Here is a 14778-nt window from a genome sequence, read left to right on the forward strand (position 1 = left end):
TGTTTTATTATTATTATTTTTTTTAAAAAGAGTAAGAATCGTTTTGTTGATTGCTTGATTTAAAAAAGGAGAATTCATGGTGCAAATATGATTTTATGAGCTCTATATATATACAAACGATTCCAATGCATACAAAAAACTAATCGAAACTCTTTAAAATTTGCAAAATATATATCACCTCTACCCTCCGCTGTGATAACGCCATGATCATTAAAGATAAAGCTAGTAAAGCAAACAAATCATACAAGAACCATAACTCGAAAACCACCCACTACCACTAAAACACCAGAAAAACAAAGCACACAACCCCATGTACAGATTCAGCAACACATTGATAGGATTTCTCAACCTCTTCACCCTCTTAGCTTCGATACCGATAATCGGGGCCGGGTTATGGATGGCGAGAAGCAGCACGACCTGTGAAAACTTTCTCCAAACACCCCTTCTAGTGGTGGGCTTCATAGTCCTGATAATATCGTTGGCAGGATTCATAGGTGCATGCTTCCATGTTGCGTGGGCACTTTGGGTTTATTTGGCTATCATGCTGCTGATCATAGCAACTTTGATGGGATTAACGATCTTCGGATTCGTCGTCACGAGCCCGGGAGGCGGTATTGAAGTGCCTGGGAGGATATATCAGGAGTATCATCTGGACAAGTATTCGGGATGGTTAAGGAAAAGGATTGAGGATCCGAGGTATTGGATGACTGTTAGGAGCTGTATTTTGGGGTCCAAGACTTGCGGTCAGGTTGTTTCGTGGACTCCTTATGATTATTTGACTAAAGATATGTCTCCAGTTCAGGTAATAATACCATTTTTCTTTTTGTGTCTTTTAGTTAGTAGGTGGGATTGTTAATTCTGGGTAATTATAAGTTTTAAACATCGATCTTTTGTTTAAAAAAAAACAGTTTTAAAGATTTGATCTTGATCTGCTTGGAAGAAAATAATAATAAATAATGTCTTAAATATTATTTAATCTGAGCAAGTCTATGTTCATTTGTGATTCTTCAAATTAGTATTAAACGCTTTGCTCAATTTATTATTCCAAACAAAGCTATTTTAACTCTCTCCATAAACCATGTTTATATAATTAATATGTATTCCAGATTAACATTTATAATTTCCCATGAAACCAAGGAAATAATTTATGCATTTAGCTAACGAACAATCGATACAAATATGAATGCAGTCTGGCTGTTGCAAGCCACCAACATCATGCGACTATACAGCCACAACGACAGCCCAGGACGCAGACTGCTACAGATGGAACAACGCCCCGAACGTGCTGTGCTACGAGTGTGACTCGTGCAAGGCCGGCGTGCTCGAAAACGTGCGTAGGGATTGGCACAAACTCGCGGTGTTGAGCATCGTGATGCTTCTTTTCCTAATCGGGATCTACTCCATAGGATGTTGCGCCTTTCAGAACGCGAAGAGGGCGGAGACCGACTACCCTTACGGCCATAATCGCATGTCCAAAGTGCAACCTAGATGGGATTTCCATTGGTAAGTCAAAAATGAGGAAATACTTTTTACAATGATATTTGGTTTAAAATATTTAATCCAAAATTGTTTTTCCAGAAATTTAGTTTCACAAAAATAAACCCCATCAATTCAAATTTTTGAATTAAAGTGACATGATCACGTGGATGTGTTTTGTAGGTGGAGATGGTTGGATGACAGAAGGAACCAACTTTATTAGCTAAAGCTAGACAACTAAATATAATATTTTCCTTGCTTTCTTTTTGTAGTATGCATCCGAAAAACAAAGGCCAAATATTTCTAATATGTTGTTGCAATCTTTGCTTTTATATGATAGATAGATCATGTCCAGCTTTTCTTTTTTCAAAACTGTACGTAGAAATATTTAAATTTATTTTTTAGATCTTTTACTAAGTACAGTCGCCCTCACGGTGTATTCGACAAATTAACCAGTTCACAAACTTCCAATAATATATATCGACCTGATCAATATCTGAATTTAAACAGCCAGGCTCGTAAAGCTCGCGACCCGACTTCCTTTCTTTTTGGTAGGATTGTGCACATAGTCGCATATTCTCCCTAAATTAATTAAAGGCAGATGTATACAACGAGATTTTATCAAATATTGTTTATAAGCCTCCTTGCATGTTTCTGCACACTGAGCTTCATCAATTGTAAGGACGACTGTGCTTCCATATCCGAAGCTTGGCCAAGAAATCACGACCAAGAAAGTTATAATTGCCACACATATGGATTTCATCGTGGTTTCTTCAATTAACTGATTTTAGTTTTTTTTTCATTTTCTTTTATCTTTTTGAAATGAGAGTTAAAAACATAATCTGATCTGATGTTTATAGAAAATATTGATTTTCATGAAACATAAATTTGTATAACAAAATTAATTAAATGATGCTCGCAATTGGTTTTCAGATTAGTGCCATTAATTACTTTTATAATTCAGGACGTTGGGTAAGGAAGAAAGTTAGAATTTAATTACGTAAGTCGATGTATTTTTTATTTTTAGTAAAGTAACTTGTTAGTATTTGATTTTCTTTCAATAGGTTGGATTGTTTTTGGTTTTGATCTTTTTTTTCCGAAATCACTAAATTCATCGAATATTGATTATTTGACATCAATTATTTGCTCATAAGATACAAATAAATTCTATGTTACACATATTATAATCGATCTGAGTAAAGATAAAATGAAAAAAAAAACCAAACAACGCCAAATATTTCAAAATGTGAGAATTTTTTATTTTTCTTAATTAAATTTTAATATATGTTTTACTAGGGCCGAATAAGTCACATTGGAGAGTATAACGGTCAAATAAATAATATTCGTTAAATTTAGTGATTTTGGGAAAAAAAGAACTAAAAAACACAAAAAAAATAAAAATAAATTAGGAGATGAAATCCAAACTCTGATAAGTTACATGATTAAAATAAAAAATAAGTCAACTTACAGGACCAAAATCTTAAATTTTCCCTGGGTAACCAATAAATTAATATCGTTATGTAGTTAAAATATTCTGGAAAATGAAAATATGAAATAATATATGAAAATTAGAAGGAGCACGGATGTGCACTATATGCATACAATGACGATTCGTGAGACCGTCTCACAAGAGACCTAGTCAAGAAGGATTGGAAAAAAATGAAAAAAGATATTACATACTTGTAATCTTGAATCTTGCAAATTTTTGTAGAGGGTGGCGGCATGTTAGTAAGTAAAACTGGCCAGCAGGCACAAATGGATTTACATACACGGAATAAGCCACCCAAGTCACCAAGAAGCCGGCGACGGAAGACATCAAAAGATTCGAAACCATAGAATCGAACTTTTTTTCTAAATTTTTTTAAAAACAAGCACATAAAAATACAAACCAAAATACGAAAAGTGGGGAAGCTAAATAGCTAAGTAGCAGAATAACTACTCCTAGAAAAGAAACTGACACATGCAAAATATCTTCAGGAACTTTTCATGGTTTGTTCTTCACTAGGATACCTTGAACTCTATGTTTTTTTTCCTGTGCCCTTATTATTTAGACATGTGATGCTTGTAATGTTCTGGAAAATGTAGTGACACATCATTACTTACTTCAGGGTTAACCACTGGATCTCCAATCAAGATACAAGCCAATACTGATCAAAGAGGGCATGTAAGCACATAAACAAGTCTTCACTGGTTGTCTAGTTCAGAACTTAATGGTGCTATTTCATCAATATACACATGAAGATATTGAAATCTTCCTAGAATTGATTCCCCAGAATACTGTCCTGTATGCAGACCCATAGGATGGAAACATTTTTACCTTCTTTTTTTGAAATACCAATTTTTAATGCATGGGTTAACTTTGCTAGTTTGCTAAAAGTTTCAAAGGAATTTTTTCAACTGATAATGACATATTAAATGGAGCTGGACTTCATTTATGTGATTTTCATGCAGATTCAACTTATGATTTCAAATATGGCGTAAGACATTAATACAGGTAGCATCTCAGCTTACTTGAAAAGTTAATGTTCACGTTCTCGAGCAACTCTCGGAATGTTCCACGGCTAACCCCCATATCCTACCCCCTCTCAAGCAACTCTGGAATGTGTTGCATGATTTACTGCAATACTTGTCGTTTGGTTAATTGTTGATATTAAGAATTCTCCGAAATGCATCTGAGCACTCATTTGCATCATTTCAGGGGCACGGTTCTCCGGTTTTTGACAAACTCGAAGCAGAGTTGGGCAAAGCTGTTTTGTCACAACCTGCAACGAAGGGCTTCGATTTTGGCAGTGGATTTGCAGGTGCAAATCATGCATGTTTATGATTTAGTGTTTCCTTTATTTGATGACCGGCTGATAGTTTGCAAGTGTGTTGTACAATAATTAACATATCGAAGAGACATTTTTGTCCCAAGTTTAATCATCTTTTGTTGAAACTCTATCAGCTACTTTCATGACTGCAGTGAGCATAATGATGAGTTAATTCTACATGGATGAATCTGGTCGAATTAGGACAAAAACCAACCGATCTGGTGGCATACAAGTATAGGGTGTTTTTTTCATAGGACCATATGTATAGGTTATACCTGTCATCTTTCTAAGTTTCTGTCTGTGATTCCCCAATACATTTTCAGGGTGGAATGTCAAATGGAGAAATAATTAACAAGAGAATAGCTTTCAAAGTGAGCCATGCTAGCAGCCCGTGAGTCTAATTGTTACTTGGCAGGATCATGCCATCAAGCGCTCGAGTCTAATTTTTTTCCCTAATTGTCATATCGCGTTTATAAATTGCTCTGCCAACAACAGTTAACCAATTACAATGTAAGCCTGGTGAATTGCATCTAATACACAGGAAATATTGTCCGACTTTGGGTAGAATATATGCCATTGTCGACGTGATAACAGATATTTGAAATTGAAACTTCCTGCTGTGTCGAAGAGAGAACAAAATCATGCATGTCTTAAGCTATCTCACTGTTTGACTGGAATTATGTTCTATATTCAAACCTTTGTTTGGCGATCCCCTCATCAAGAAGTTATGCAAGTTTCATGCGGGCCTATGTAGGGACACTTGTTGTTCAACAGCAAGAAGTTACGCAAGTTTCTTACTTTGTTTGATTCAACACCAAAAAAACGTATGTTTCGATTTCTCTGTCTAACGCGATAATTATGCAAGTTTCATGTCAAGGCATAGAATCCCCTCAAATAATGGCTACTGGTCGGCATTGCTTAGCCCGTAACTGGCACGTCGAATTCTATGGATGAATGGACACCTCACCTCAATCATGTACAACTCTAATTCGCGTATGCACAAGGTTGGGTCACCTTCTAGTCCAAAACTCCATCTCACTATTATTTTTCAAATAATATTTGTCCAAAAAGAATAATACGGTTAAAAGAGCACACCACACCTCACCGCCCCGCACCGGCCGGGCGCGTTTAATTCACCGAGATCTAGCCTGGCAGCGTCTCCCCCTTCCAAAAACTTCAGTACCCCTTGGGGCCCTAACCCATAGTCCATACTTAGAACTAATAAAGAGGAGTAATTCCTCTAGGCTTCTAATGTGGGACAACCATATTTTCATTTTATTCACCTTTTCTCTAACACTAATTTGTTTTAAGTTCTAAAAATACAGAATTATAACTTCTAAAAAATATATTATTCACTTTCTTTGTGCAATAAACAATTAATTATAAATATTTGTTTCATCTATTTTGTTTTAAGTTCTAAAAATATTAGAATTATAACTTCTAAAAAATATATTATTCACTTTCTTTGTGCAATAAACAATTAATTCTTAAAAAAGTAGTTATAAGCATGAATGTATTTTATTTATTTGGAAAAAAAACTCACAGTATATATATTTAAACATGTTAAAAACACAAATTTGTTACAAATCAGAACATTTATAATAAATTAAATTATATAATATAAATATTTTTTTTTTTGGTTTGGTGAGATCAGTAAAATTTTGGAAAATCAAAACTTTACAATATCTTTATATATTTTATTAGCGGTGATAAACTTTTTGTTATTTTACATTTATTTATATATAATAAAAAATGACAGTTTTTTAAAATATTAAAAAAAATAAAATTAATTTTTATGTTTTAATCTACTTAATTTAATCTAAATCCAAAACCCGATTTCATGACGATTTAAATATTTTGATAAATAAATGAAAATTATTGTATATACTTTTCTCTTTAATATTTATGTTTAATTCAAAATAACCCTTTATATTCACTTATTTGCCAAAACTTTATTTCTAGGAGAAAAATCACTTTATACATTCAATTATTGATTTCTGAGTTACTTAAAATGTCGATTTCAATCCCATAGCCGTTTCTTTTAGGTATCCCCATCCATGATTTGACCAGTTCAAGATTTTTATATATTCACCTTATTTTTTTATGTGAAATTTTGCCAAATAAAAAATTGTAGATAATATCTAATTGCTTATGTTTTTAATATGATATGTCCCCATCGATTAAGTTTTATATTTTTATTTTAAATTCAGACAATTAAAATAAATATTTTGTATCATACTACAAATATATCGTTGGTTTGGGTCTCTGTTGTTTTAATAATTATGTATTCTACTCTTATTTCGATGAATTATTGACCCTTTTTGCTTTATTATTTCTTTTTCTCAATGATTTAATTAATGGACATTTGTTGATTTAAACAAAAACCATACATGATGTAAAGTCATAATAATCATCGTCGGTTTGAGGGACTGTCCTATTGAAAACTATTTTTTAAAGTTGACCAAACAAATATATATTAATCTTATTCATATAAAGTTGTTATGTTCGATGGATAATCGATAATCAGATTCAATTAAATGTTTAGTTCGGTGTAATGATTTTTTTGTCTCACGTCAATCAAATTATTAATTAATTATCTCACGTGGCATTAAAATTACAATATTTGAATTCATTTATTTCTATATTTATATTATTAATTAATTAAATAGAAATGATAAAATTGTAATTAATCAATCAATTAAACATTTATGATCGGATATATTTTATTAGACGAACTCATGAATCTATACTCATGATATTGGTCAACCCGATCTATATTTACCATGAAAAGTAATATTCTGACATAAAAAATAATATTTTTCATGCATTATGCCAGATCAGATATTCGTTTCACAAAAATTCATCTGCAAACCGTCTCACGAAACTTTTTGTAATAATTATTTTTTCAATATTGTTCCACGTCTTATTCAAATATTTTAATAATTGAGTGGAGAATATAAATAAAGTCTGGAAGTGCTCACAATAAGTAAACGTGTTCAAAAGGATAAGCTTTTGTCTAAACAAAGATAAAGCTAAAGTTTATCCCATGGCTCTCTATTAAACCACAAACAAATTCGGGTTATTATATAAATGCGCTAACTCGTGGCATGACTATTTTTTTATTATTATTACAACAACACACGTGAAGAGGGAGATCGAATTCGGAGAAAAGAGCCAGCTAATCTGATGGGTGAGAGCATTGAGCTACAAGCCCGGTCTCTCGTGGCATGACTATTTTATTGTAATTAAAGCATTTAAAATGATCTGTATATATGAGAATGATCGATCTGATTTATATTTATCACGAAAAATAATATTTTTTATAAGTTTGTATTTTTTTCATTATTATTATCTTATACATGATTTGGATAGCATAAAGTAGAAAGACAACAAAATTAATCAAAAAATTAGTCATAAATTCTAATGGAATAAAGCATTAAAACAATTGGCTAAGGTTTGTTCCAACATCTTCATCTTTCTCAATAATTTAATGGGGAAGTGGACATTATAATCATCAAATCACCATTAAAATGTGACGAATAGAAAATTGGCCATTGTGGTTATGTTTCGAGAATGACGACTTTGATTTGAAATTTACATTTTATCAACTTTTGCTTATTTGATTAGTTCAGAACGCTGACTTTGATTTGAAACTTGCATTTAGCTTATATTACTAATATTTTTTTTATTTGAGTCAAACGCACTGTGTTTGCGATCGACATGATTTATAAGTTATTACGTCCACTTGAAAATTTTCAATTGTGCATAGAAATACAACGAAGTCGAGTTCCACGTCTTAAAACAATTTAAGACAATGAGGGATACATGCATACGTGTGATCCTCACACTTTTTTTAAAAAATTTGGTTAATGTGTTACTTTAATTTCATTAATTAGGAGTGTGATCGGGCATGGTCTTAATCAAACTGATAGGCATGACACCATAACATATATAGCTTAACCTATGAGAGTTGAATTATTTAATTAGATGTCACCGTTTTATCTAATAAAATATAGTGTAGGTTTCTTGTGAGACGGTCTCATGAATCCTTATCTGTGAGACGAGTCAAACCTACCGATATTCTCAATGAAAAGTAATACTCTTAGCATAAAAAGTAATACGACCCGTGAAACCGTCTCACAATATATTTTGCCTAAAATATATTATTTAAATTTTTTTTTAAAAAAAAACCAACAAACCAAAAATATAAAATTGCCTTTTTTTTAATCGTAAATAACCCTTAAAAAACCAACAAGTCAAAATATAAAATTTTCTTTTTTAATCGTAAATTACCCTTAATTCATTTTAAAAATAATGTATTTAGATTATAATTTAATTCTCATAGGAAAATATAATTATTTGTATACATAATAACCATATATGTAGATGCATAAAATATGATTTTTTCGTAGTCATATATTCTTAGCAGGGTAGTTATTATACCCACGCACATATAACTATAATATAAATTATAAGACCGAAATGTTTGAAAACAAAAAAAAAATTTATTGTTTATTCACTAAATTTTCTAATTATGTTAAATGTATATGGAACTCAATTCAGGCAGGCCGCCGGTCTTCAAAGAGGTTGGGGCGAGCCGGTTCACCAACCCTAGAGTTGGAAAAACCCTAATCCAATCTGGCACGGATTTTAAATTAACAAATGAACCAATTAAAAAATAAAAAATCTAAAAAAAATTACAAAACATAAAAAAATTCATACATAAACAATTATAAATTACATAAAATTCATTAACAATAATTAAATCATTATAAAATAATATAATATTTCAAATTCAATCGACTGTACGAACTATTATAAATAACATAAATCTTTTAAAACTTTCAATAGTATACAAATCATTTAAAACTTATTAATAATCTTCAAACGGATTAAAGACAAAAACTTGTGAGAGACGGTCTCACGTGTTGTATTTTGTGAGACGGATCTCTTATTTGGGTCATCCATGAAAAAGTATTACTTTTTTATGCTAAGAGTATTACTTTTTATTGTGAATATAGGTAAGGTTGACCCGTCTCATAGATAAAGATTCGTGAGACCATCTCATAAAAGACCTACTCTGGACTAAAATGTTTGGCTCGCCACCAAAATTTCGAGCCAACCCAAATCAAACACACAAACCGCCAAAAGAGAGAAAAAAAAACAACTCAAATAATTTGAAGGAAATGAGGTTTACAAATGGGCAACTATCTGATTGATGTAGAAACACAAATATATTCTTTTTGACTACCATGACAATTAAGAAAAGAAAAAACTTTTTTTTTTGTTTTTCTTGCAGAAGAAAAGATTCACTTCACACTCTTTTTCTATCTCAGTCTCTTGCTAGTCACCACCCAATTCTCCAAATCTTTGCCAATTTCTCAAAAGCGAAAGCTTTCCTTACTTTTGCTTTTTGAAAATTTTCTCCTTACAACAATATAAATCTTCATTTACCTGCATCGAATAAATACACCAACATTCATAAGAAACTGAACCAAAGTTTTGATTCCCTCTCATAAGAAATATGATCGGCAAGGACTTCATGACAGATTTTTCCACAAGAGTGACACTAGTAACCACTTGGGTTATGCAGAGTATATGATTGTAAGCTCCACAAAGATCAAAACAAGAATCAAATGTTAATCGGAAGAGGTCGCAAGAAGGCTCATTTCTTGGTTTTATTTTTATTTTTAGCAAAGATCTTATTGACTCGTCAATGGGAATGTCAAAAACTCTATGCTACATAATCAGTTACTTAAAGTAATAATTGAAAGGTTTTAACTTGTAAGTTCATATTGTTGCCTAAGTTTACTGTTTTCGAACGTAGGAGAGCAAACGAGCAGGCAAAATAATGCAAGTAATAAACATAAAGTAAAGTGACAATATAATACTAGTGATAAATAATGAAAAAATAGTCAAAGAGGGTGGGGCTTACCTTTTCTTAACTCTTCTTGTTCAAGAAGTTTTTGGGGTAGCTTGCTTGAATGCAACAGTGGGAGTTTTCCACAACTTCTCCTCTGATGTTCCAGCACTAGCTGTTCGGCAAACCATTCGAGTTTCTCGAAATTGCTCCTCTCTCCTATCCTCTTACCTTTGAAGAGGACCGATTCGATGTTTTTTTGCTTCAGCATGTCATCGGCCGCTCCGATCAGCATTCTCACTTTGCTAGAAGTAAGGTATGACTCGAACCCATGTCGACCCAAGTTCGTTCCATTAGTCTGCGACTCGAAAATTCAGTCAAAGTATCAGCAAACACGCTATATTAGATTGGATGTAACTCGAGAGTATAACTCAATACAGAATAGGGATCCTTGTAAAAATAAAACAGTATTAACATAGCAGTAGATCAGAACCAAGGTTTTGATTATGGCAATACAAGTTTCCATGGTGAAAAAAACAAGTAAAATAAATAGAATAAGGGGCAACTCATCATGCCCGTGTCCCATCCCTTCATATTTTATCAAAAGATGCACCTAGCATAATTATCAAATTTTTGTGAACATAATAATGCAAATAACTAGCAACTAACACAAGAACTTGCAGTATAATCACAATTCCCAACTCAGATTCAAGAAGACAATCAAGTTTTAATTAGCTCATCCTTCCCATACTTCTCCGATCCCCTAACTGCTCATATGGTCTAACAGTACAATCTATGTTTTTTGGTCAATTCCATGATATTCAGATCATATATAAATAAACTTCAGGAAGATCACAATCACCAATATGCATATATTATAGTACACCTGGGAAAAGAATCAACAGATAAAACCGATAAACTTATTATGGTGCTGGACCATAATAGAAAAGTTGTAAATAGACCCCACATTATGCCAGTGGTCCGAACAATTAGGCGACATGCAAGATTAGGAAGAAAAATCAAACCCTTGCAGTTAATTCAAGCACAAGATCTGTACAAAAATAAAATGTTCAATTGTGTCAAATCTTGATTTTCTTGCTGAGTTGCATTCGATATGAATTGCACCCTATATCTTCTCTGAACTTAAAAACTCCTAGTTTTAAACGCAATTTTCCAAAAAATCTAGTTTTCGTCTCCTCACTCTCCAACCTTGCTCATCGAAAACCCCGAGTTCGCGAGGACTCCGCTGACATAACTTCCCCCCAGGTGAAAATGTAAAAACTGAAATGATAACTAGCTGTGTATTGATTTACCCCTAATGGAAGTGGCACCACAAGCGTAGAAGCCTTAAAAATACTGGATAATGTGAAAAGGGCAATTAACACCAGCCAGCCAAACATGTGACTAGCTGAAAATGTAAACAACGTAAACACAAATTAAAAAACGAAGTGTTGTATGTATGTCGAGGTAAATTTACCAGAGTCAACGTAAACGACAAATTATATTAAAAACAGTGCTGTATGTCGAGGTAAATTTACCAGAGTTTAGAAAAACCAAGAAACTGTAAAGGCATTCAACCATTAAGCAATGATTTACGAAAGAACATCCTTTCACATTAATTGACAATAGAACAAGACTTTATGAAGGTTGTCCATACGCATGTGATAAAATATACCATCCTGGAAAACAGTACTGAATGAAGGTAACAAAGTCCATAAATGTTTGGAACACTCCATTCAATATATGCTGACTATGTTGAGAGATGAACTCCATAACTAAAATAGAGAAGTAATTAAGACGATCCAATCAACTGAGGGAAATTCATTTCAATTGTTTGTCATTTAAATATCAGAGTATTCTTGCCATTTGAAACAAAAAGGCATCTTGGTCTCAACAGTATTGCCAATTGAAACAAATGACAAAACGATTCTCCATGTCTCTGTCTGCAAATGCTGCTGGTCACTACTCTCTGACCTGTTCGCTTCCTTCACTCAAGTGCACGTTCCTCTCCATAACGAGGACACTGAAATAAATTGCATGCTCCCAAAATGTCTACCTTAGTCCACCCCTCAGCCTGTCTAATCTCACCAAAACCTCCAAACTAAATCTCGTATCCATTAATAAAATTTGTTATTTTTCACATTTCAAAAGTAAACTGAGAGCTCCGATGATACATTTAAATGATGAGTTCCATTAAAAATTTTTACATCGAACATCTAAAAGGCGAAGCGGTGTACCTGAATGCGGACGTAATTGCTGCTACGGCTGTCACCGAAAGCCAAAGCTACGGCTTGGTCAACAAACTCAGCTGAGCCATCGGCCGAAATCCTAGCCGACGGCCGAGCCCAATCTTTAGACTTCCATTTCTTGACCTCCTCATAGTCAAAGCTGCCTCCGAGAACCTGGCCGCCCGCTCCGAGTGAAAGTACCAAAATATCCTCAACCCCTTTCACAAAAGGGAACTCCTGTTTGTTATGCAGCACGTGGGTAATAGCCGCCGCCGTTGGATTGTTCATCGCCAACCCTCCGTCCACACTAAAGCAACGTGTCGACCCATCAACCGACGTAATGCAAACCGGGCCGAAAAACCCGGGTTCTGCTGCTGTGGCCATACATACCTCCCAGAGGTTGAAATCGAATCTGTCTGATTCGAGAGCATCTGCTCGGGAGAATAGAAACGGCGCCATACTGGCAAGGTCGTAGCAAGGTATCAAAACCGGTTTCAAAGTATTTTTCAACGTTAAGCTGCGCCCGGTTTTCTCATCCTTGAAAGCTTCCTTTATCGCCTTCTCTAAACCCGTGGCCGAAAAATCAGCGCCGCCGGTTTTCCTGAAAAATCGCTTGAGTATATTGCCCTTGTTATTACGTGTTTTTGCGGGGTGGCAGGTTTTTTCACTCTCCGATTCCAGAAACTTCCACGTGTCATCGGCGTGGAAGATCGGGTGGTTCTGATCGTTGGTGGCGAAAAGCATCGCCGTGAAAAAACCACCTACACCGGCCCCGGCGGCAACGTCGAAATAATCAGCTATTCTGGCGTTTGGATTGCCAGACTTACTTTTCAAGGCAGTCTCCAAAAACGACAGCGCTTTACCCGATAGAATGTTCTGCATCCCACCGCCATCTATGCTGAGGATGCATGTCTTCCACCTCTGGTTTTTCATTGCCTGAAAGCCATCTTCTTCTTTAAGCACGACATCGTTTCCGAGCTGCTGCTGCTGCTCTGTCAGCTGCTTCGGAACCAATATGTTCTGATCATCACAGCCAAATAAAAAATTGGATTCCAGTATCGAGAAAATCTCGTAGCTCAATTTATCCGCATCAATACTGGGTTCTTGCAATCCAAACGAATAACTTTTAACATTATCAACACCAATACACGCCATTTCTGAACAATTTATCCTCCCGCCAACTAATTAATACATCAGTCTCCGTATCTTTTAAGTTAGAATAGAATAAGAACTGGTCTGTATGTATACAGGGATTGCAGACTACAATAGGATAAGGGGTCAAAGGATTAATGCTGCAAACGAGGAATGAGAAAGAAGATGAAGAACGTGACAGAAGCCGGGGAAGTAGAGCAGTATTTTGCAAAGCGTCTCTCTTCAATTCTGCATTTTATAACCAAAATAAATAATTGATACCTAATATTTAACAATAATACATATTGTATTATTTTATAAACAAATCTGAACCATGCATTAATTTTTTAAAAAATAAATAAATCATGAAGGAAATTTTATGGTTAGAAGATATATTTAATTTTGTTTTTTAAAACTATAATATATATTTATTGTAAGCAAGTAGGACCCTTTAAAAATTTGCCTCAAATTTTAATCCATTCAACCGTCAACGTATATATTTTGAAAAAAAGTTACGTGAGACGGTCTCACGGGTCGTATTTTGTGAGACATATATCTTATTTGAGTCACCCATAAAAAAATATTAGTTTTTATGAAAAAAAAAATATTACTTTTTATTGTGAATATCAGTATGTTTGACCCGTCTCATAAATAAAAATTCGTAAGACCGTTTCACAAAAAACTTACTCTTTTCACGTCAATGTCCAGAAAATATTCCAAAGAGGTTTTATTTTTATCATCAAATTATTATGATCTTGTTATTACAAGTGAGGGTATTATAAATATAACATCCTCGTACGGATGAATTGAAGGATAAAATTTAATACCTCACCAAAATAGTAAAAAATTATTTTATTTGTATTATATAATTATTAAGAGATGTCTTATTACTTACTAGATCAACTAACTTCGGTAAATGTCGGGACAAAATACTCATTCACTTTCATGGAAGTTCTGAGTTAGATTCTTTCGGGCAAGCTTATATTGTCTAATGTTGTTTAATTGATTAGAGTAAATTAAAGATGACTGTGTCAACTCAAGATTTATCTATCGAGTCATTGTACAATTTAACTGATTAGAGTAAATTGAAGATTACTATGTTAGCTCGAATTTACCTATCGAGTTATAAGATGAATGGTTTATTTTTTTCAATAATTTTTTTATAAGATGAATGGTTTATTTTTTTCAATAATTTTTTTTAAAAAAAATTTCACAAAACTGGCAAAACATATGCGGTCTAATCACTTGTGTGAAACGGTGTGGAATGGATCGG

General features: G+C 33.5%; 2 protein-coding genes across 7 annotated transcripts; one reads left to right on the forward strand and one right to left on the reverse strand.

The window, feature by feature from the left end:
- The first annotated feature begins 152 nt into the window (after positions 1–152).
- On the forward strand, positions 153–1879 carry LOC142533845 (tetraspanin-6-like). The gene is made up of 3 exons (XM_075640753.1): positions 153–802; positions 1190–1503; positions 1660–1879. Exons 1-3 carry the CDS (start codon positions 311–313, stop codon positions 1697–1699), a joined length of 846 nt encoding a protein of 281 aa, XP_075496868.1. The 5' UTR covers positions 153–310; the 3' UTR covers positions 1700–1879.
- A 7568-nt stretch (positions 1880–9447) lies between these two features.
- On the reverse strand, positions 9448–13792 carry LOC142533691 (patatin-like protein 6). 6 transcript variants are annotated; one of them, XM_075640545.1, is made up of 4 exons: positions 12384–13792; positions 10476–10504; positions 10222–10442; positions 9448–9740 (listed from the first exon to the last, which is right to left on the reverse strand). In XM_075640545.1, exons 1-4 carry the CDS (start codon positions 13527–13529, stop codon positions 9733–9735), a joined length of 1404 nt encoding a protein of 467 aa, XP_075496660.1. In that variant the 5' UTR covers positions 13530–13792; the 3' UTR covers positions 9448–9732. The 6 variants fall into 6 exon arrangements, with proteins under 6 accessions (XP_075496660.1, XP_075496659.1, XP_075496657.1 ...); XM_075640544.1 differs by having other exon boundaries at positions 10476–10510; XM_075640542.1 differs by having other exon boundaries at positions 10222–10510.
- Between the last annotated feature and the right edge of the window lie 986 nt (positions 13793–14778).

This window comes from Primulina tabacum, chromosome 18 (genome assembly GCF_025594145.1).
Source record: "Primulina tabacum isolate GXHZ01 chromosome 18, ASM2559414v2, whole genome shotgun sequence".
In the NCBI taxonomy this organism is placed as follows: domain Eukaryota; kingdom Viridiplantae; phylum Streptophyta; class Magnoliopsida; order Lamiales; family Gesneriaceae; genus Primulina; species Primulina tabacum.

Excerpts from the sequence above, each read along its gene's own strand:
- LOC142533845 (XM_075640753.1), top strand. The coding sequence starts at position 311 with ATGTACAGATTCAGCAACACATTGATAGGATTTCTCAACCTCTTCACC. Across the intron at positions 803-1,189 it reads AAGATATGTCTCCAGTTCAG|TCTGGCTGTTGCAAGCCACC; the intron begins GTAATAATACCA and ends ATATGAATGCAG. Across the intron at positions 1,504-1,659 it reads CCTAGATGGGATTTCCATTG|GTGGAGATGGTTGGATGACA; the intron begins GTAAGTCAAAAA and ends TGTGTTTTGTAG.
- LOC142533691 (XM_075640542.1), bottom strand. The coding sequence starts at position 13,529 with ATGGCGTGTATTGGTGTTGATAATGTTAAAAGTTATTCGTTTGGATTG. Across the intron at positions 10,511-12,383 it reads GCAATTACGTCCGCATTCAG|TCGCAGACTAATGGAACGAA; the intron begins GTACACCGCTTC and ends TGAATTTTCGAG.